Raw genomic sequence first — 22,928 nt, forward strand, 5'->3', positions numbered from 1 at the left:
GGTAGCCACAGTAAGAAGTAGCGGTGAATGAAAACCACGACAGCGCAACTGCGTACAAAACCAAGTGGAAGCGAACCCGCTTCGTGAGCAAAGTGCACACGTTGGACTCGAAATCTTTAGACTCCTCCTTTGATAACACATGCTAATGCCTTTTTCGGGAGTGCGGGCAAAAAAATGTTCTCATAGAATGGCACCAGAGCCTGTCGGCTGCCTCCAGCCGTGGTTACGCGATCGTATCATTTCGTTGCTAAACATACTTATCAACCTAATTTCGCTAAAACTCAGTATGCGTGCGTGCATGTTTGATCGCGTCACGGGCGGACCGCCGACAAGGTTTACCACCCTGTGAATAAGTTAGGCTGCACCGTCGGCGTTATTTTTGCCTGACACCAAGCTCTGGGATGAAGGCCGCATGTGAGATCATATATGCATCATGTATACCTTTCCCGGAGCCTACAAGCGCAACCTGGGGAGCTGTCCGGCTGCCACCCACGGCTTCGGGGCGTCTCGGTGTCAGGAAAGATGGGAGCAAGGGTGGCTCTCCATCTTGCTTCCCTCAGTGCTCCATTATATGCGGAATTCTGTTCTCACACGCCCGCCAGAGCAGACCGCATCTCACACACATATATCCTCTACTGCAGCTCCGGGAAGCCCGTGAACGCACGCTTATTCACGGATTGCCTCTAGGTGCGGTCAGATTTTCTCCTTAGCTTTGTGTTATAAATGGGAGGAAAAGTCTGCGTCACGGCTGAAGCGAAATCATTGTTTATTATTTCTTGTTCAGTCGGCAACAGCCAAGTTCCACAAACTGCTTTGGGCCCATTTCACAATTAACGGCGGCGGGTACTCATCTCTCATCGTTCTCCGCTTTGGCACACCAAGAAAAACGTCACACTAATACATCTAGCATGAAAAAAGTTGAAAGCCCATCACAGCGACTCCTGCAACCCAAGTGTAGGCGGTGTTGTGTTTGGATCGCGAAGCTTGCGCAGTGTTGTTTTAAACAGGAGGAACAACTCGTCGTTTCTCAACGCGCGGCGCCGGCGGCGCAAGCAACCTAAAGCAACCGACTGCTGTGCACGCCGGCGCGTGCGGTTTGTTTCAGCGATGCATGCATGCGTGTACGTGCAGCTTGAGAGGGCCCCGCAGCCGGAGCCAGGATGGCGCTTTCGGGCGCAGCCGCCGGGAGCTCTCCCTCCAGGGCGCCCGACATCCTGCCAGGGCTCGAGGACGCGGCGTCCGTCACCGAAACCACGTACGCACCCTTTCCCTCCTCTTCGGCCGAGGCCAAGGACCTCCGCGGCCGTGCTTGTTGCAAAGAACCCTACGGCTTGCCGCGCCTGGTAAACACAACGCAGGGTGTATAACATGGTGCGACGAACTCACCGATGTCGCTCGTTGGAAATGGAACATTTTAATTAAGGGATACTTTGGTTCGTTACCGGAGTAATTTGACGCCCACGTACCAGGCCTCGCACCATCCAGTTTAATCAATTACTCTAGTCTACGTTGGACGTCTTTGACCAATGTCACTTTGTTATAACGCTGAAGATCAGTTTTGATTTACCTTTGTGACTGAATTTATTCCGAATAAACGTTACCGACTCCTAGCGGGCATTCACGAGAGCTCGACTGCGAACAGCCTGAAACTACTAAGCAGACAGAGTGCTGGTGTAGAATCATTGCATAATCAAGTACCGCTTGAGAAGTGCGCTGGTCGACTCAGTGGTGGATCCTCGTGCTGACGTTCCAAGGAGAGGAAGCTTGAACGAAAGTGCCCGAGAAGGCGTCCCGCACCAATTGTGCTTTGAAAGAGTGGAAGCTCGTGCTTGTGGGTAACGACTAGAAAGCACAGAGCAAAAGACAGAGACAAGAGACAAGCTTCGCCATCTCTTGTCTTTTGCACTGAGCGTTGTGGTCGAATGTGCTTTGGAAGCAACCCACTTTATTTGTTCTTTCCACAATTGCTTGCTTCCTCCCTTCTTCTGCTGCCCTGTCTTCAAGCGCGACCTTGAAATACAAGCGGTAAACAACCTCAGCATGCCCATGTCCAGTTGCATCGTGAAACGCGCAAGGCGCGAAACGGGCTGCCCCGTACCGTTGTAGGTGTTTTACAGCGAAGCTGTTAGCCTCTCGTTGGTCGGAAAATTTCGTGTCGTAAACAAAAAACTCAGGCAGGACCCAGCAGTTTTCTTCCAAGACGCCGAGCGCATGCGTCGGGATAATCAGGCGTGCAGCACAGAGCTCAGTATTCGTGTAAAACAAGCATCGAAACCGCATGATGGATGATAAGGCGCCGGTGAGCAATGGAACCCCCCCCCCCCCCCCCCCCAATGTGCTCTGGCAAAGATTAGCTTTGCAGCTTCTCTCGAAAGAGGGGGGGTGGGGAAGGGGGGTTGACGCCATTCGAGGGCTAGGCAGGACTTAGCAGGTCTCGCCCAAGACGCCGAGCGCATGCATAAGGACCCAGCATTTTTCGCCAGAGAAGCCGATTGCTAACGACAAGCCCGCCGACACAACGAGGAACATTTCATACCCTCCCCCATCAGCATGTGTGTGGTTTACAACAGCTGCGCTGGACATCCACTTTGGCAGGGCGGGATGGCACCCATTTTTTAGATTACACTTACAACCTGTCATTTTCACCACTGTAGCAATTTCTAGAGAACAATTAAAACATCTTAAATGTATGATTGTTGCTCAATGAGAATATTTGCAGTATAATTGTTTACCAAGGAGAGGGAGATCGGAATTTCATCGCTCTCCCTCGGTGGTGGAAGGGAAGGAGCGTTCGCTCCGACTATGCTCGGGCCACCAGCCCCTGCGCAGCGCGCTCGCGCCATTTGCAGAGAGAGAGAGAGAGAGAATCCACTTTATTGAAACTCTGGTTTTAGGGTGGGGGAGTGGCGGTGGCCCATAGGGACGCCGCGACGTCGAGGGCACGACCGGTGACCAGTTCTTGGAGGTCGCGGTCCGAGCACCCCAGAGCCTGTTCCCAGAGGGTGGGGGAGGGTAGAGGTGGGAAAGGATCGCGCGGACATTCGCAGAGCGAGTGATAGAGCGTGTCCGGTGCGTCACACAAGGGGCAGTTGGGAGAGGAAAAGAGGTGAGGGTGCGTATGCATTAATAGAGTGCGGTGAGGAAACGAGTGAGTCTGAAGAAGGCGCCACATGTGGGCAGCCTCGGCGGTGAGGGAGGGGTGGGGAGGGGGAAGTTGTCTGCGAAGGAGGCGGTAATGTTGGGTGATGTCCCGGTATGTGAGCAGTACCGAATGGGACATCTCGGGAACGCCGGGTGTAGGTGTAAAAGAAGCGCCTGCCCGGTGTGTCAAAGCTCGGGCTTGGTGGTGGGCAGCCTCATTACCACCTATGCCGGTGTGGGCCGGGGTCCACAGCAGCGTCACGGGTTCGGAAGGGGGTCGAGTGCGAAGAATTTGGAGGGCCAGTGATGAAATGGTGCCCTTGAGGTAATTTCGGATGGCGGGTTGCGAATCTGATAATATAATGAGAGGGGTGGGTGTTTGGGTAAGAGCGAGGGCAATTGCCGCCTCCTCCGCGGTAACTGAGGTCGAGGTGAGCACCGTGGCTGAAGCTTGCGGGTCGGCACCAGGTGTTCCTATGACCGCAATGCCAAAAGCGAGCTTGCTCGGATACTCAGCCGCGTCTACATATACGACGCTCGGGGAAGGGGAGTAGCGTCTGAGATGATCCCGGGCACGGGCTAAACGGCGACCAATGTGGAAGGCGGGATTCATATTGCGAGGAAGGGGTTTGATGTGGATGCTGGAGCGGATTGAGAGAGGGATGGTAGCCATAGGATCGAGTAGAATGGGTGGGTCGAGATGCGCTCGTTCAAGAATGCAGCGGCCGGTGGGCGTTTGGGATAGGCGAGTGATTTGGGCAGTGCGGTGCGCTTCGAGTAGCTCCGTCACCGTGTTGTGTAGACCTAGGGCTAGAAGTCGTTCGGTAGGGGCGTGTGTAGGCAAGAGAAGCGCTGCACGATAGGCACGTTTTAAAAGAGCGTCCAAGGACTGCTTCTGAGTGAGGGTGAGGGTGGCATACGGTAGGTGGTAGCAGAAGCGAGAGATGAGGAAGCTATGAAGGAGGCGAAGGCGCTCAGATTCAACGAGGCCATTTTTACGGGTCGTGATGCGTTTAATGAGGGCAATGATCTGCGTGGTGTAAGTGCGAAGCTGGGCGATGGTGTGTGTGCTGCTGCGAGTAGATTGTATGATAAAGCCAAGGATGCGAACTTGTGAGACATGGGGAATAATTGTGCCATCGAGCGAGACCTGGATGGAATCGGCGGCACCAGGTGCAAATGTAGGGCATCAGGCGTGCATTCGGCGGGCCGTTAAACCTTGCTTTGTGCGACGCGAAGATGCTCGTCCGATGTTACTGGCCCCCGAAGCTGCGTGCCTGCTGCTGCGCTTCCTTCGCAACAAGGTAGAATGTAGAGGTGGCGACCAACGATTGAGCGATGCCTTCTCGAGAACACTTTGCTGGGGTCAAGTGAGAATGTGAAACAGGCGAGCATCGCACAGTTCTTTCTTCCGCAATAACAAAAATTCGTTTTTCCTGCGAATTATTATGCCCTTATCACGTAAGCTTTCCCTGTGCAGTGGAGCTTTTGTTACCAGCACTAGCTCTTATTTCAGTGACCTGGCCACATCGGCATTTCTATACTCGAAACTCCGCTTATCTCTAAATTATTAGCGGATTTTAAATGCACAGCATTTCAGTAACTCATGATGTCACCCGCGTTGACGTCCGTAGTCGTAGTCCGCACCCCTCCCCCAACACCATATATAAAAAAAATACTATCCGGCGCCTGGTTTCGATCCCTCGACCCTGCGGGCGGAACGCAATGTACATGGTGCTCTACCCACTGCGCCACAAAGCCGACACAGAATGGGAGGCTACGAACGCGCCTTATATCCTTGACTCATTCAAACTACGTCAAGAAGCTGCTGATACAACGCATTCACTACCACCAACTCCCATAAACGTTAACGCAATACACCCACCCCCTATGCGACGCATTTACTCGAGTCCCCCTCGCGGGGAGATGGGCCCAATTTTTTTTTACGACTTCGAGTTAACGAGGTATTACTGCATTTGTTGTATCATTGCTGTATGCACTTAAATATTTGCTGTATAATGGTTGTTTTTTACTGCGAACCAGTATATGTCTTACCCCACCAGTTTTCATTCAGGTGAAGCCGCTTTATTCGGCGCCACTCCGGGACTTCTCCTCGACACCACCGACCCCTTTTTCACAATTGTTATTCCACTCGCCATCGCCGATGCCTCTTTCAAGAGTTGCACAATCGGATGACAACGGCGGTAGTGCCGTTATCAGATGATTGCGGATAATCAGCAGAATCGCGAATGGGCATAAAAACGACCGAAAGCTGCCGCCGCTGAACACGTAGCCGCCAGCGTTGCCGCCCCAAATTCCAGCTCGCTGAGTAGCTGCGAATCCCTCTCGGATGCAGAGCAATTTGCCAGGTTGGAACGCTGGCTTGGGACCATAATCGTTCTCCAGCTTGAAAGGCTTTCCGAGCTTCATTTTCGCCGGTGTATTTTCGCCTAAGCACGCGCCCATCACCGATTACCGGTTTATGCGTGCAGAGGTTGGGGGTGGAAGGAGGGGGGCATGCACCCACAGCTGGGCTTCATGCCGCTACCGATGACATGTCCGTTGTGCTGGGGGGAGATTTAAACGTGGAAGCCTCATGGCCTGTCAGCTTTCCTCCTTAATCGAGCATTTTTGGGTCCCGTTGATGTGTTACACAGACAGTAAAATGCTTACGACGGGAAGGGGGGGGGGGGGGGACAGCCACATGTTTGTCCGCTAGAATAAAGCTCGAGGCCTTCCAGGTTTTAACTCACTATAGAACGGGCGAATGTCGTTCGCTTGGAGCAAGAGCAAAAATTAAAGAAACGTCGGCGCGAACAGAAGCGCGAATAGGCGCGAAAACAACGGAAAACGCTGCTGCAGCCGTTGCCGCCTCAGATTCTAGCTCGCCGAGTAGGTGCGAATCTCTCCCTGATGAACAATAACTTGCCCGCTTGGAACGCCGGCGTGAGCCAATATTAGTAGGCAGCTCATTTATATGAACAGAATACATATGTTAAAAACAGCAGAGCGGCAGTTTTGACGGTGTCTTTCACTTCTAAGCACGCGCACATTGCCGGTTGCCGGTTTATGCGTGCACGGGTTGGCAGTGGAGGGGAGGGGTGCTGCACGCGCAGCTATAGGCTCCGGAACGATCGCCGGGTGGCGCTGCACTCTCCCCGGAGGGGGAGTACGCCGGGCCGGCGGCCTATTCGGCACGTGCTTTTTTCGCTGCGCGCGTGCTGCATTTCTCGCGCTAGGAAGAGGGCTGGGTAAAATTTTCTTTCGACTTATGAAAGCATATACATTAGCACGTGTCCAGCAAGTTCGGTTTACACGTAGAGTAGCTACTGGGTCCATTTTTGCCAGTGCATGTCTTGTCGTCTGCTAGAGACGCGTCGTCTGCTACGCGCCGCTCGAACGGCCGAGCGCCCCGGCGGTTTCACAGGATAAAGAGTGCTCTTGTGAAGCAGTCGCCTCCCGGCCCGCTCCTCCGCGTCTGGCAAGTGCACGCGCAGCTCGCGCTGTCTCCCGCACCGCCTGAGGCATCCAGCCCCCTACTCACGAATGCGAAGAAAGCGACCGCCTGCTTCGCGAGCCACTTAAGCCAGCACGTACAAAGGGCGGCGGGAACACTCCTCACTCGCCCGAAAGGAAAATATTAACTGAAAGTGAAGCAAACCCCCCATATTGTTGCATGGTAAGCTGCCACGACAGTAACAAGGCGAAAGAAGGGGATCCATTCGTTAAATTCTGCATATTCCCGCAAAAGCGCACCAAAAGGATAGATGGTAAGCATGGATCACTGCGGTTCGAAAGGTGAAATAAGTTGACACATTTTTGTTTGTATCTGTGTGCTTTCAGTTTACGCTTTGAAAATGCAAACTAGTGTTCTAACGAGTCCTCCCCTCTACACTTTTTTTAATGCATGCTGCCAATGATTGTTTTCCGCTATAATAAATGAACTTCGGAGTTGTTTAGCTGGTGCCGTTCTATATCGTCCATATATAACACAATAGGTTGACATTTTGCATGGGTAAAAAAAAATAGTTTCTAGCGATTTACCTGGGTGTAGTAGCTCTGGTTCGTCTTGTCATTGTGACTTGTGTTCTGGACGGGATTTCTGCGTTGTTCGCTTTTTTCCCACATTTAGCAATACTGGTAATTAGAAGAGGTATACATCAAATTCTGTATATTATAGTAATTAAAAGTTATACGCCACAAGCTGCTCTGTTGTTTCCGCGAACTGTCACGCTAACCCATACTTGTACTCCAAGCGGGTGACAAACATTGCAAACAAAAATTTCTTCAAGGACAAGTAAAATGGAAATGCGGCGCTGTCAGCGCACCCCTTATTAGCGTGTGCCTTTCTAATGCGTTTTTATAAGATGCAGCTGATTGTTTCAAGAGTAAGAAATAACCTATTAACCATAATCAATCACGTTTATCTCACATTTCTTGCAAGCGTCAGTGTTTCTGCAGTCCAGAAAGTCCGGATGTCAGAAGCGCGAGCACGCGAAGGGAGTAACAAACAAGAGAAAAGTACGCTGTAACCAGCTGAACAGCTGTCGCCTTGCAGAAGAAAAGAGCAACCGACGACCGCCGAGCAACACGTTTCCCCCCTTAAAATCGGGGCAGTCTGCCGGTCGAGCGGCGGGAGGCAGGCGGCGCGTCTGTAGCAGACGACAAGACAAACGTCGACAAAAATGAACTCAGTAACTACTCTACGTGTAAACCGAACTTGCTGGACACGTGCTCATGTGTATGCTTTCATAAGTCGAAAGAAAATTTTACCCAGCCCTCTTCCTAGCGCGAGAAATGCAGCACGCGCGCAGCGAAAAAAGCACGTGCCGAATAGGCCGCCGGCCCGGCGTACTCCCCCGGAGGGGAGAGGGCAGCGCTTCCCTCGCTCGGCAAACTTTAGCTTCGCCTCCCTATAGGTTTCATGCCCTTATTGATGTCATGTTTATTGTGTTGGCGGGAGATTTAAACGCGGACGTCAAACAGCCCAGTGCGACCTGTCCGGTGTCCTTAGTGGCCGAGCGGATTGGGTTGGTGTGTTACACAAACAATAAGGTGCCAACGCGAGAGGGAAACAGACAGCTCTATGTTTGTCTGACAGAATAAAGCTCGGGTCCTTCCAAGTTTTATTCAGCTAATTGGCTAGGAATTATGATCAATCGCAAATTACAAACAAGCGTGTTTTGTTTGGTGCACTCCATAGTCCAGCTTCGCAGATCATCCTTCTTTACAGAGTGGAAGGGCACAAATTTTAATTTATTTTTTCGTATTTTGATACACATACGGAATCAAATGATTGAATCCTTGATTCATTCCTTCATTCACAGTCTTTTTTGTGTCCACTTCAAGACTAGTATGTCTGCACATACCTAGCGTAGCGTCACCGGTATTAGATGATAATATATGTACGGGACCAGGCAGCCCTGCAGACCTTGGTTCCTTCCAGGATTGGGACTGGCAAGGGATGTAGGGCATGCACCCTAATCACCGGGAAAAGAAAGAAAGATACGCCACAGACAAGATACAAGTGTTACAGCAGCTGTTCACTGTATGTATACTGTATATAGTTATGTACAATTACATGAAGTGCTTGTGTCGCCATCTCGTATAGGTTGTATCTTTATGAATTTTGAAATAAATAAATCATAAACAAATAAATAACTCAACAAATTAATAATCCATTTTATCAATTCATCAATACGTGAATCAATAAAGGGGAAAATACCAAAAAAGCCCGAGATGTCACAGTTAAACAAATGTTTATTATCGCCAAATAAACAGGTAAGACGTAACCGTGAGAATGTTTACCCTTGACATTTCTTTGTCAATAATAAAACAACTTCGCACAACGCATGCTTTCTATAGTTCGCAACATGAGTGCCCAAATGTTGCAAGCTTTGTTTACTCTGAATTCAACCAAATGCAGCGCTTGCTACTCACTTTACTAAAACTTCTGACCATCCCTCTTTTCTCCGCAGGTCTGAGTATAGGACTATAGACAATTCGGGCATTGATTCGTCATTTGTGAAGTCTATCTCGCAAAACTACAACGTGGATGAGGTACGGAAGCTTCTCAACGAAATCTACTGCTCCACCGTACTCTCCTTGAATCTGGAAGTGATACAAGTGTGGCTTCGAGTGGTTCAAAACATTCGTGCCTTCCTCCTCGCCCACGAAGGGAAACACTATTTTCAGCTTTATTCCAAGTCAATGCACCTCAGGTTGACGACGTGCTGGAACGAGATCCTCTACGCCATCATCGGGCACGTTCGGCACGCCCCAAACGTCCTTGGCCAGACCTTCCAGAAGTCGGCCGGGAGCAAGCAACACGCCATCTACAGTTGCATCGCCTGCTTTTGTAACTTCTGCAGCGAGGTTGGCGTTACCTGGAACAAGGGCGTCAGCGACATCCTAGCCCTTCTGCGGGACATGCTAAGCGTTTTGCGAGACAACTGCCAGGACAGCTCGGTTATCGAGGCCTGGATACGCCAGGCCGAGGAGTCGCAGGTGAACATCGCCGGTGCGTGTGGCGAGTTCCAAGAGTCCTTCTCCGTGCTCGCCTCTCTCGTGGATGACGAGCAGGTGCCATCGGAGGCTGTTTTCATGAACAAGCTGTACAGCGTCTGCACCGGCGACATGAGACAGAGCCTGGAGGCGGATATGATTTCGCAGTTGCACGACGACGTGCTCATGTCGGAGCGCTGCGTGGCTAGCGCTGCCGTCCTGCAGGCGAAAACGACGGTGCTCAAGGCTTGGAACGATACGGTCACAAAGCTGCTGGGGACCTTCATGCGGGCATGGACGCAGGAATCGCGGCTCACCATCAGCGATGTCTACATAACAGCGCTCGAATCCTTTCATGGCGCCTGGGCACGCACCCTGTGCAGCGTTATGGTGGCGACAGACCTGCTCGAAGGCGACTTCATCCGAGCGGAGCTGGAACGAAGTACAGTGAAGGCCGTGCAGGCGGGCATTATTGCCGACTTGAGCCACGAGACGGACTTGATCAGAACACCGCGGCTTGATGCGTACTGTAACGACGACGCCGGTGCCACACCGCCGACAGAAGCCTTTCCACTGGGAAACTGCGCGTACTGGGTGAGTTATATAAGTAGCGAATGGTATGACAGGCTATCTGCGACGCTACCTTTAGCTTTGGACTTTGAAATACCATGATTACAAAGTATTCAAAGTCACAATACTACAAATAAAGTAACGTTCCTTTAGTGTTGAACCATGCAGTCATTCGGACGTATGAGGTGTGCAAATTATATCTCATGTCGATTTTTATCCAGTACAAGAACTGGCTGCTTCTGGCGCAAGCTGTGGAACAGAGCGTGCAGACGTTGGGTGACTTGCTGGCGCGCCAGGACAGGGCGAACAAAGACCAGGCGCTTCTAAGCCGCCTCTACCAGGGCGCCGCTAATTGCCTGGAGCGCTACGAGCAGGCTTGCTGCCTGCTGCGTCACTTTGCGCTATACGAGGCGAACACCACGACGTGCACGTGGGAGCTCAGCCGCGCCTGTGACAAGATCCAACAGGCGCTGGTCGGATGCCTAGGGGCGGTTGGCTTCCACCAAGACCTGCCGTCCAGGCTCCAAAGACCTCAAAAGGACCTCGCAGGGATTAAGAGGGATCTTCTGTCCAAGCTAAAGGACCTTCGGAAAGAGCGAACCGTACCCGACGCTTACGTGACGCTCTTTCGCTCCCTCATCAATGACTGGCTGCGCGGACTCGAATTGGCTGTCAGCAGCATCCGTCAGGTAAGACCACGTTGACGAGCACTGAAACTTGCTCGATCATGGATCTTTTCGGCAACAATAACTGCATCGCGAAGAATCTTGAATGGGATTTTTTTTTCTTTCCCACTGGTTTGACTCCTCTCCGTCGCCTTTTTGAGGGAGACCAAACATAAAAGCTTGCTTTTATGTTTTCCCAGGCGTGTTATGTCCGAGTTATGTCCATGGTTGGTCCGAGCTGGTGTGGTGTTCTATTGTTAAGAGTTCATCTGTGTGCGTATTTTGGTATTACGAAAAACAACTTTAGTGTGTTAAAGCTTTCAAGTAATCGAATATTTTCGTTCAGGCGATCGCGAGTTCCTGCATTTGCGTACTTATGGCGTATTCGGTTGGCCGCTCCGGTACTCTGGCTCGGAGTCGCGAGATGCCAAGGCGGGAGCGAGAGGCAGCGTACCACAACCGAATGCATCGGTGATCTCGGAGCAGCTAAAGTTCCTCTAGCTCCCTGCGGGAGCTATATACAGGAACTGCGCGCCCGTAGCGCCACCGTGCAGCCAGCGCGGGAAGCCGCCGGGCAAACATTCCTGCGCTGCATCGACAAATGGCGCCGATCAGGTGGCCAAACCCATAGAGTTTCTCACTCTATGGCCAAACCGCGGCGTCTTGTGTCACGTGACCCGTCCTCCCGGCCAGATCGCGCCACGCTCTCACTTCAAAGTCAGAGCGGTCGGGAGCGCTCCGAGTCGGAGGCTGACGCTCCGAAAGAACCAACCGAAGGTAGCTCGAGCTCTCGAATTCTACCAACCGTAGGTGCGGCCGCTTTTCAGAGCACTCCAGAGCGCTCGCAAACGCCCAACCGAATACGCCAGTTAGTGAGGTAGCGAAGGGAACCGGGCTACCCGTAAAGGACATTCAACTAAACCCGCTCTATGCGACCATATATTCTTTGCTGGAACGTTGAAATGGTTATAGGGTAGCCGCCGATGCGGGTATAAACTGTTTTATTTCAATACATCGACGGTAAAACTACTATAAGGAGCTTATTTTTACATTGGGAGCTGCAAAAGAACTATGCCCACATATGCGCTCATGGCACATGGTTAGGCTTGGGGTCGACCAATTAATGGGCAGGGCATGTTCACGCCTCCGCAGAGTTTTCCGCCGACCTGATTGCTTGTTCGCTCGATTCGTTGCTCATAGTGGAAAGGGGAATGCGCGCACGTCACGCACTGGACGGAGTTCTCAGGGAAACGTGTACGCAAACCTTCATTTCCTTTTATTTTCTTGAGTGCTGCCATAATTCCTCGTGGTGCAATCTCCTGTATGTATCTTTGTTTGGGAACCTAGTGCCGACAACTCTTCAGTCGTTTTCTGCATGGAGCACGTCTGCAAGAGGTTTTAAGCCGAAAACATGAAATGTCCCATTGAGCGAATAAGCCGCGTAGGCGTCGACGGTATGCAACAGCAAACAGCTTCTAGACCACGTGCCTTTAAAGCGTTCCATAGCACGAGGCGTTCTATTGGCGGTGAGCGCGACCCCAAGCGGCGCTGCGAAGCGCGCCTCCGTGAGGCGCAACCACATGCGACGTTTTGGTCGCGTTTGGAGACCGTCCGCGGCGACGCGCGTTCAGCGCGCGCCACCAAATACACAGCAGCGCGCTCGGAGCGCCGGTGTCTGCGCATCCCAGATTTTCGGTCCGTTTTCGGCGTCTGCGCCGGATGTTGCTATCCTCAATTTCCGGTCCCCCACCGCACGCAACATGGCGGCTCTTTATTTGGCGGTCTTTAGCACTTTATTTAATGGAACATCAATTTAACGTGTTTTGTTTGTTAAAGTTTTGATTATTCTTCAGTTTATTAGGAATGACTTAAACAGAACGATGCTGCCTTTACCAAAGTAAGTCTGGCAACTTGGATCGGAGAAGCGCTCTTCGCGCGTCTATAGTGTTTCTAGTACATTAGCGCGTACACTATAGCGCGTCTCTTCTAGTACACTATAGTACTAGTACACTATACACTATAGTACACTATAGCGCGTCTCTTGTGGTTGCTCGCCCTCTCCAACGCCCGTTCCGCGTCGGCGCCAGGCGCCGCAGACGGCCGCAAGACGCGACCAAAACGTCGCATGTGGTTTCGCCTTTAGGGATTCTCGCATTTGTCGTCTGCTTCACTCGGGCTCGTTCTCCCTGCTGTTTCGTTGCGCTCGGTTGACGTGTGATGCTTGTCCGCAGCAGATTTTGCGTGTGCGTAACTTTTTATCGTAATAATAGGCTTCAAATCGCATACACTAGCTCAAGGCGTGATTTGAAATAAATTTTTGAATACCGCTGCGGAAGAAACATTGCCGGCGTCGCCCCATTCCTTGCGAAACCGGTCCTGCGCGGAGCGCGAAGAGTCGGAGCTAGGCGTCAGCCTCTGTATTCAACAATCTTTGGAACAAAGGGGACAGCCAGCTGCTAATAACCGACAACAGCTAAAATGCAAGACCAGAACAAATTCCAGCCCTTCGGGGCTCTCGGCTTTGACAGAAGGAATTTGATCGTACGTAAAGTAAAATAGTTTTCGCAACCTTGCCGAAAGCTCGAAAGTATTGTATCACATCACTTTATGTTGTCACTGCATGAAAGTATGCCGACATGCATTATGGGCCGCAAAAATGGTAGGTTGAGTTCCAAATAATCCACTTTGTGAATAATCGCGCGCTTTTTTTATATCAGGCTTCTAACCAGTGTGGAGGTTTATTGAGCCAAACAAGTCACGTGTACGGTAAAAATACAGTGACACAATGTTTGTTCAGACCTGGAGGGATATTTCGGTACATTTCCCACAGCCATATCTTCCCAATATTCAGATATGCGTTACAAGAAAACTGCACTCGAGAGGGGGAGGAGCAGGAGGAGGAGAAAACTTTATTCAACAGTAAAATCGAGCTGATTAGTGGGCCGCATCCTCAGTCCATATCAAGAGAGTAATTTTCTTCAATTCATAGAACGACATCCCGAGTATTCCAGGATTTGTTCTTTACGCCTCGAAGTGTTGGAAAACTACAGAGCTGCTTGGAAATATTCATCCGTTCTTGTTATACTGGAAACCAGCACGTATACTATTCATTGTATTCGTTAGCGAGTATATTAATCCTCCAACCCCGCAATCATGCCATAACTATTCTAGTTGTGAGTCAGTTCGTCATGATAACGATGGTTACGATAGAAATTGGGATCCCAAACGCCGACTTCGAGTACTCTGGACAACGTTGTCTGAGGCGCGATCGCTATGGCGTAGCACAAACCTTCTCACTGCGTTTGCACGTAAATAAACAACGCACGCTTTAGATGTGCACATTCTTTCACGCAGCCATAACATAAGCGAATTTGTGAAGAAGTAATGTATGCCATGCAGCCTGAAGAAAATATCACATGAACTCTGTGAACCCCCCAAACATCCCCAAACCTCCTAATAACCCGTTTGTCACGATGAAGAATAAGAAAATAATGTGTTGGGAACACAAAAACACCCATCTGATACAAGTCAACAACAGCGAAAAAAATAGAGGAGAGCCGTTTTATTTCCTGCTGTACGATGCGCGTGTTGGGGCTTGCTGCTTGATAGCATTATAGTCTTGAGTCTTCATGAGAGAATCTCAAAAAATACTTCAGCGAAGCCTACACATTTTGAACACTTATCGAGGAGCCCTGAGCTCTACACCTCGCAAATAAGATAGAAAGGACGAGTTACACACGATCTTCTGACCGATGCTCTGAAGAAAGTTGTTCTCTCTTTCCTCGTGTGTGGAAAACTTGTGCGGGATACAGCTTGAAATTATTCAGAGCTTGCAAAACAACTGAATTACTAGAAATACGCTTTTAATGCACCAAAAGTAACAAAACGGGTGATTTCAGCACAGGCATTGCTGCCCCTCACAAGCGGAGTGTAGCAGACGACAGCGGACCGAATCCCTAAGACGACGTCAGAGCCAGAGGGCGCCACTCAAACATCTCACCGCCAATAGCCCGAGCTGAAACTCGGTAGCTATAGCGAAGGGTGGCCGAGCTGAGGGAGAGGAAGAAGGCAGCCAAGCGAGCGGACAGCGAAATCCTCTCCCATTTCATGACGGCCGGAACAAGCAGCGGCGCATCGCGTAGGAGATCTATCGCAGCCATTCTAAAGCGGAGGCGGATCGCAAAGCAAATCGCCTCAAGCGACGGGGACGAAGCGCTTCGAGAGCACGGGGTGGAAGAAAAGCGTCTCGGCCGTTCGATAGGACAAGCGTCACTAAATAAAGGCTTTTAGAGTATCGGCACTCTTTTCTCTCATTACTATGTGCCGCCAGGATTTTCATTGGTCGGTCGGCACCACGTGATATTTGTTTACATATGGGCGCAGCCATTTTGTTTCTGAGCGTCTCTCTCTCTCTCTCTCTCTCTCTCTCTCTCTGCTGCGCGGACGCTAGAGCGGCCGGTCACAATCTGCCCGTCACAACCGGCGGCGGTTTCGTGGGGAGAGATGGCAACACTGCAAGCGCCAGAAACAAAATGGCCCCCAGACGCTTTCGGGTGCACGAAGTGGCGGTACTCTTAAGCGTAGCTTACTTAGCGACGCTAGATAGGACGTTAATGCTTCCGCATTCAGAACCCCCAAGAAAGCTAGCTTCAGTGTTCTCGGCCTTTTATCCGCTTATCTTTCATGAAACCTTAGGTTTTGATTTACCAGACACCCACATACTTGAACGACTTCTAGCAGTTGGGGAACTATTGTTCTCGTCTTCAATTTCCAGGTGCTTATACATTGCTATCGCCCGTGACCGTTTTTTCTGTCTCTTCCTTCTTTTCTTACATTAATCAAAGCTTCGTTGATTCCCACTCCTTTGCCAACTCTGTTGCTTGCATGTCTGTAAGGACACGACTGTTCCATCATAACGCTTTTTAAGCGAAGCTTATAGGGCTATAGGGTTCGGGTTTCAGGCATTTTTGTTGCCCGTCAACGAAAACTCCCGAGACTGCGTGTGTCTGAAGCACGAGGCGTTCTATAGAGCGAAACGCCGGAAAAACGAACGTCCTGGTGTGTGTCCCGCCATGTTTCAAACGGCCTATGATTTCGACGGTGACCGCGCAGTTGTAGAAAACACCGGTATCTCCATTTTCCTCACTAAAGGAGCTCGAGACTTGGGCTCCAGCGCGGCCCACGCCCCGAACGCGTCGAGAAAGCATTTCTTCCATTACTTACTGGATGAAGGGCTCCGGAACGGACATGGGATTGGGTTCCGTGCATTTTTCTTATGCGTGCGGAAAAGCGCCTGGCGGCAAAGCTAACTACATCGCGAATGATCAGCAGAAAATGGCTGTTACTGTATGTGTCTTCCTTAGGGATGACCGCCGTCAACGCTGGAAATAAATGAAGTTTGCCCATACCTTTCAACCAAATTCAGTGCCACGTATACTATATGTCGTGTGCTATATTAAAATAAGCATCGTTGGTCGTTCACCTTCGCAGAGTGGAATGACTTATAATTTTTATTCTCACATGATACTTTACATGTTACTACATTTCCATTGCCTCGGATGCCTTTTTTTTTATTTTCGTGCGCAAAAATACCTAACTATGTTTGCGATAAATTGGTATCACTGTCTGTGTAACTTGTATTTTGTCTTCATTAACCCTTTAATGTCTGGCCGAAGCATGAAAACCACATAGTAGAACTTAAGAAAGTGAGTGCGCGCGTGTGCGTGCGCGTACGCACTCCTTCGAGAGTGTTCCATGCTCGCGAACATGTGTGGACCTTCATTACATTTCTCATTTCTCATTTCTCATTTTTATCTACTTCAAAACACCGGTTGGTACAAGAGTGAAAATTTTATCTGGGCCCTCAGCAACAATGCTAGTACCGGGCCCATGCAATTTAATACAGTTTTAACATTGCAAGCACATAAATTACATTAAAAATACAATGATAACAAGCACAGTATAGAAAATGAGAATTACAGGGTTTGCAACAATTTTGAATTTTAAATTTGTTTCAAATTCAAAAATTCACAATTTTGAATTTGTTTAATGCGAAGGGGTATAATATTCCTTAGTTTACCTCCAATATATTGCACAGTCCGTTTACCATAACAGTTATGTAGTGTAGGAAGGTTGATGTTGTTGCCTGAACGCGTTCTTGTATTTCTGAGCGGTGTTATAAATATTGAGAATGGGCTGGACGGGATTGTTTGATAATATGTTCTGAGTGACACAAGCTATTTTGTAGTCACGTGCAAGTAAAAAATGGCATTATATCTATCTGCTTAAAGAGCGGTGCCGAATGAGCCGTGCATGCAGAGAACGTCATAATTCGCAGCGTTCTTTTTGGCGGTGTAATAATGGTTCAAGGTACGAATGATAAGTATTGCCCCATGCTTCGACACAGCATGTTAGGTGGCAGCGGAAGTTGCCGAAATAAATTGCTTTTAGCGTTGATAAAGAAAAATGGTAGCGTGCCTGGTATAGGGATACAAATACCCGGCTTAGACGAACGCTTGTAGGAATATCCCTGGAATACTGAAAACATGTTTGTAATGAACTGCTGAAATTTCGAACAAAGGCGGCATTTACTAGGGTCACCGTTTCTAGGGTAGCTGCCGAGGAGATGGGTACTAAAATTTGTCGAAAAAACAAACCCATCGACTCCACAGATCACCAGTGACAAGGGGTGGCCGTAGCTGATGCGCGGCTTTCGCCGACAGGAGCGGGAACAACGAGACGGAGCCTTGAAACCAGAAACGAACACAGATAGATTCATATTTCAACAGACAAAGTACGGTACTGGAACGAGAACATAGAACATAGGCGAGAGGTAACCCAAAATAGTACAAATACGAGGGAGTCAAACGTTACAGAAATGGTACAAACGTGGAGACTTAACAATGAATGTTACAAAGTAGAGGAGTTAAGTAAAACATAAACATCGAAATGCATATGTAAGACACGAAATTCCTAGAAGCGAAGTGCCTAACTGCGAAGGGTTATTCCGTGTAGGCCAGGCCGTGTAGGCCAGGGCTTTCAGAGCGACATGTTCGACAGTATCTTACACTTCCAAGCACCTGCTCATGACCGGTTGCCGGTTTATGCGTGCACGGGTTGGCAGAGGAGGGCGGGCACGCGCAGGTATAGGTTCCCTACCTTACTGATGACATGTCCTTTGTGTTGGCGTGAGGTCCGTCAAACATCCCAATGCGACCGGTCCAGTGTCATCTGCGGTAGAGTGGATTGTGTTGGCGTGGTACACAAACAGTAAGATGCCTACGATGCGGGAGGGAAAGAGGCAGTTCTACGTTTGTCCGCTAGGATAAAGCTCGGGTGTTTTTTCCGAATTTTATTCAGGTAATTGGCTAGAAAGTATGCTAAGACGTAAATGACAAACAAGCGTGTTTTTTTTGTGCATTCCGTGGAGGGCGGGCTGCTTTGCAGGTCACCCTTCTTCACAGAGTACAAGGGCACTACATCTTTTCCCATATTTTACAATTTCCTTCCTTGATTTCATTCCATACCTGCTCTTCGTTAGGCCCCTCGTTAGACCCTCAACAAACAGTACAACGGTAAAACTGAAGGCCGCGGATAACGCGTGCGCAATGCTAAACCCAACGTTTGTAGAAACGTTGGCTAAACCCGACTTTCCAGCAGGCCCATAAAGTCTTGCAGCGCAAGCGCAACGTTTCAGGATAGCGATGGTTATTAGACAGATGGTAAGGAATTCCACATTCATTTAACTGCTGGTTGAGTTCGGTGAAGTGCGTCATAGCGGTCGAGCCGGTCGAGCTACGGCATGATACAAGCGATCCAAGCCCGCAGGTTTTCACACAAGCGTGCCAAGTTTATACCCATGCATGACGCTGGGCCAATCGCGCGTCCCGCAGGTGACCGAACCACGCCCGCGTTCGCAGGTACTCGCTCTGTCCTCTGCCCGCGTTTCTTCACGGACTCCGGTCGCGAGTGTTCCGGCTCACAAGAGGCATTACAAACACTTTTGTTTTCTACTTCTACAATTTTGAGCACAATTGAAATAACAATAAAATGGGCCGATAAAGAATACGCTTATACTTATCAAACAAATGCAACCAACTTCAGATAAGTACGTAGAAATTACCATATTTAAGCCTACCACTGACGCTAAATACCGCCTGGAATGAGTGACCAGCAAAATGGGTTAAACGGCATTAATACACACTGAATAAGGCCAGCGGTAGTGAAATCTGAAAGGTATAATTATGAATGGCGTAATTCTAATTTGAGTAGTGGAATTACGCCTCATAAGAAGTCCAAAATCAGAATGTGGTTGCTTCAAGGGTCGCCGGTTACGCCGGTGCCCCTACGATTGTCGTCCTAGACGAGAGCTCATTGCTCCTCGCTGGACGGCATTGGCAGAACGGCCGTAGCGGCGGAGCGCGGCTCACCACCAACAGTGTTCGTTCATGTACTCTCGTTGTGCGCCTTCGGAACCAAACTCTGGCTCCAGGAGGTCCAAAGTCTGGGCTGTCGTTTCCCCTTCGGACCCTGGTTGTGATGTGTGTGGATTCACATTTCCTAATGAAATTACAAAGAGTCACAATTTTCTATCATAGAAGGGTTGCATTTTGCACACCTTATCATTGCCCAGAGGAGTTCCGGCGAAATGAGAATGTGCGCAGTTGGCTTCTAGAGCCTCCCCGCAGCCTGTGAGGGGCGAAGCCCATTGGGGGCTCGGGCTGTCGGCGTCTAATGCCGTCGTCGTAACCGTCGTCTCATGTAGTCACAGGGATAAAACATCGGGACACTCGTTCGCACCTCGCGTTGGAACGTTTCGTAACGCGTACTAAAAAACCGGGACACTCGTTTACTCTTCGCGCTAGAACGCTTCGTGCCTCGAAGATGATAATGATGAATACTCTCATTGAATCCCAATCCAACTCCGTGTGTGGAGGCAAACCAGAGGCAAACCCTGGCTCTGGCTGGCCGATCCGGGCCCGTCTGACCGGTTAAGCTGGGAGCCGGGTTTAGATCTGGATAGCTGCGCCGCCCACTGTGGAGGGGAGGGTTTGGGATTGAGGGACAGGTCGGGTGTGTGGGAGGATTCCCATACGATGCGATAAAGAGTGCCCCTTTCGGGGCAAAACTTGCACTCTGGTGAGTGAGAGGCGGGTAAGATCAAATTCCATGGTGTATAGTGAGGGAAGGTTCGGGTTCCATGTTGACTGAGAGTAATTCGGCAGCATTTGTTAGAGATGGTGAGGTGACGGCAAGGTGCGGCGAGAGAGCTTATAATGTGTGAGAACGTCGTTGTAGGTGGGCATCAGGGCATCTGGAGGGGGGTCGGGGGCAATGGTCCAGTGTATCACTATTGGGGCCGCGTCGTGCGCCGCTTCATTGCCGGTCAACCCACAATGGCCAGGAGTCCATAGAATGTGGCACTCCTCGGGGAGGTAAGCGGAGTGTTTCAATTAATGATGCGTAAAGCAGTGCGATGAAGTAGGCCTTGTTGGAGATGTCGACCGGCTTCGAGCGAGTCCGTGATTACTGTCAGATAGTCGCGACGAGTGGAGGCAAGGGAGAGTGCAATGGCTACCTCTTCAACTTCAGTTGGTGTTGAGGCCCGCGTGGAGGCAGTGGCGATGATTCGTTTTTGGCTGTCAACAATGGCAACGGCATATATCGATCGGTTGGGGTATGGGGATGCATCGACGTAAAGCGTGTCCGGAAGATGCTGATAGGGGGTGCAGATGTAGTTCGGGCGGGCGGTGCGACCACAGTCGTGGATGCCTGGGTGATTAGTATTTCGGTGTAGCGGGGCGACTTTAATAGGAGCGCGCATTAGGGGGGTGGGGGGTGGGGGTGAATAGAAAGGAAACGCGCAATAAATGAAGCCACTGTAAAACAGAAATAAGACGCTATACAACAATATTAGACGCTGTACAATAATATTAGACGCTGTACGCGTGAGTCTGTGACAATCAGGGATCTAGTGACACGCGTATTTTATCATCCCCGCTCACGTCCAGTCTAATCCCCTCCCCCAGGTTTTCTTCTTTCCAAGCGCCTCCCCTTTTTTACCATGCACTTTTAGTCATCGATGTTATCCATAGCGATATCTACCTCTTAGATCTGTTCTTTCCTTCTTACTCTTCTTCTTAACTTCCCCACAACCGTCTCCCAGATTATATTCTGCGTCAACCCCATCATTTTCGTGCTTCTTCGTTTTGCACTCTGTGCCAGGCTAGGCTTGTAGGTGCTCATTCGCAATAGTTTTTACCGCTAACTGTCTGCTTTGCTTGCACCCCCATCGCACTGGCCCGTTTGGGTGCAACTAAATTACAACTGCAATTACGGCGTGATACTGTGACCGCTAACTGTTCGGACAACCTCTGCGCAACACTCGATACCTTATCTCTGTGATTATACCGCTTAAAAAAAGCGCCGCGGAGTTACAGTCCCATGCTCTGAAAGTGTGCTGGAAAGCTGGGGTGATTTTGCGATATATCAGCTCCGAGCCAGCCATCTGGACAAGCAGGTTCCATTCGACCTAGGTGGCACTCTATTTAGACAGAGCCTTAGAGGTCCCATACCATATCTCTATGCAGCCAGCTAGTAAAAAGTCGATGCGAGAGGAGATGTAAAAATTAACAAGTGGGACAATAAAAAACGTTTCAGCCGAAATAATTACCTCGTTGCTTCAAATTGACTGCCACATAAGACCAGTCGAGGGATTCTGTTTATCCAGAATGAAAGAAAATTTAAGTGTTGAAATTTTTCCGTGTTTAATTTTCCAATATCGTGCCGTCGGGGGAGAAGGGAGTGGCGGTCGTTTGGGTTGCGCATAATTAACTGATTCAGCCTCTTCAGTTTGCACGCAGCCTCACAGCAGAGTGTTTGGTAATCGTCTTGCATTCGTTTTCTACGGGGTCCGGCACTTTCTCTCCAAAGATAATCCCACAAAGGACTAGCTGAGATACCACAGTGTCCCTAAATTTGGTCCCTCTCACCCACCACTCCCCTTCAAAGCAGTATCTCGGCGCGACTTCGGGGCCCACAACCCGCTGCCCGTTCTTCTTGAGTTCCCTTTGGGTGCGTGCACGCGGATCCTTTTGGTTCGGAGTTTTTGAAGGGGGACGGGGAAGCGGTCATGTTAGCTGCTTGCGTCGTCAGCAGCGGGCGCCTATGAGCTCGACGTCAGTTCCGCGGTGATGTCTGCCGTTGGTCGCAGGACGCGTTGACCTCTCTGGAGCGGGCGCGCGCCGACTGCAGTGACCTAGGCAAGCTGGACAAGTGCGTCGCCGCGCTGCCGTCGTGCCTGGAGGAAGGCTACCAGGGCGTGGCCGCTGTGGTGGAGCAGTTCTGCGCCAACGAGTCCTGGAGAATCAACGACATCAGCATCCTAGCTCGTCTGTCCAGCTCGCGCAGCAAGATCTAGCTACCCTCGCGACGCCCTGGCAGCCGCTTGGTGCTACAGTGGTGCGCCAACGAGTCCTCGAGAACTGACCACTGCGTCATCCTCCCCAGCTCATCTGTCCAGCTCGCAGACCAAGATCTAGCCACCCTCGCCACAGCTCCGGAATCTTCTTGTACCACCAAAAATTGCCCGAAACGCGACGAATCATTAACGAAATAAATGGAGTCGCTTCAAATCAACATTCAGCGACCGCATTTTCGTTTTAACGCGAATTATGCGTCCTGCCCGTTCGTATGGTCCCTAGCAATATTTGCTAGTCTGCCGACCCCGCGAGGTGTGTCCGCGCCGCTAATGCACACACAGCGCTGCGCAGAGGGCGCTGCGAGCAATCGGAGCGCCGGAGCAGTCGGAGCGAGAGCGGCCGCCGGCCGGCCTGCGCCGCGCGCTACTGCCGCGGAGAGCGGGCGTGCACCGGGTTGGTCAGCCAGTTAGAGCGGTGAAACCCAATGGCTCGAGGTACATCAGCTCGCAATTTGAGTTGCGATAGAACTATTATTAGACTATTTAATTTCGTGGCCCGGTTTTCTCGCGAATCGGGCTACGGAGCCTATCTATTTGCGGCCGCTGACCTTCGCGAGTGAGACCGAAGG

The 22,928-nt window shown here is 50.4% G+C and overlaps 1 protein-coding gene across 1 annotated transcript; it reads left to right on the forward strand.

Annotated features, from left to right (window-relative positions):
* The first annotated feature begins 1,047 nt into the window (after window positions 1–1,047).
* LOC144173602 (uncharacterized) lies at window positions 1,048–22,473 on the forward strand. The gene is made up of 4 exons (XM_077701956.1): window positions 1,048–1,255; window positions 9,120–10,239; window positions 10,437–10,904; window positions 22,093–22,473. The coding sequence occupies exons 1-4, from the start codon at window positions 1,161–1,163 to the stop codon at window positions 22,297–22,299; spliced, it is 1,890 nt and encodes a 629-aa protein (XP_077558082.1). The 5' UTR covers window positions 1,048–1,160; the 3' UTR covers window positions 22,300–22,473.
* The last annotated feature ends 455 nt before the right edge of the window (window positions 22,474–22,928 follow it).

This window comes from Haemaphysalis longicornis, unplaced genomic scaffold (assembly GCF_048455015.1).
Source record: "Haemaphysalis longicornis isolate Haplotype H1 unplaced genomic scaffold, Haemaphysalis longicornis Haplotype H1 scaffold_1, whole genome shotgun sequence".
NCBI lineage: Eukaryota > Metazoa > Arthropoda > Arachnida > Ixodida > Ixodidae > Haemaphysalis > Haemaphysalis longicornis.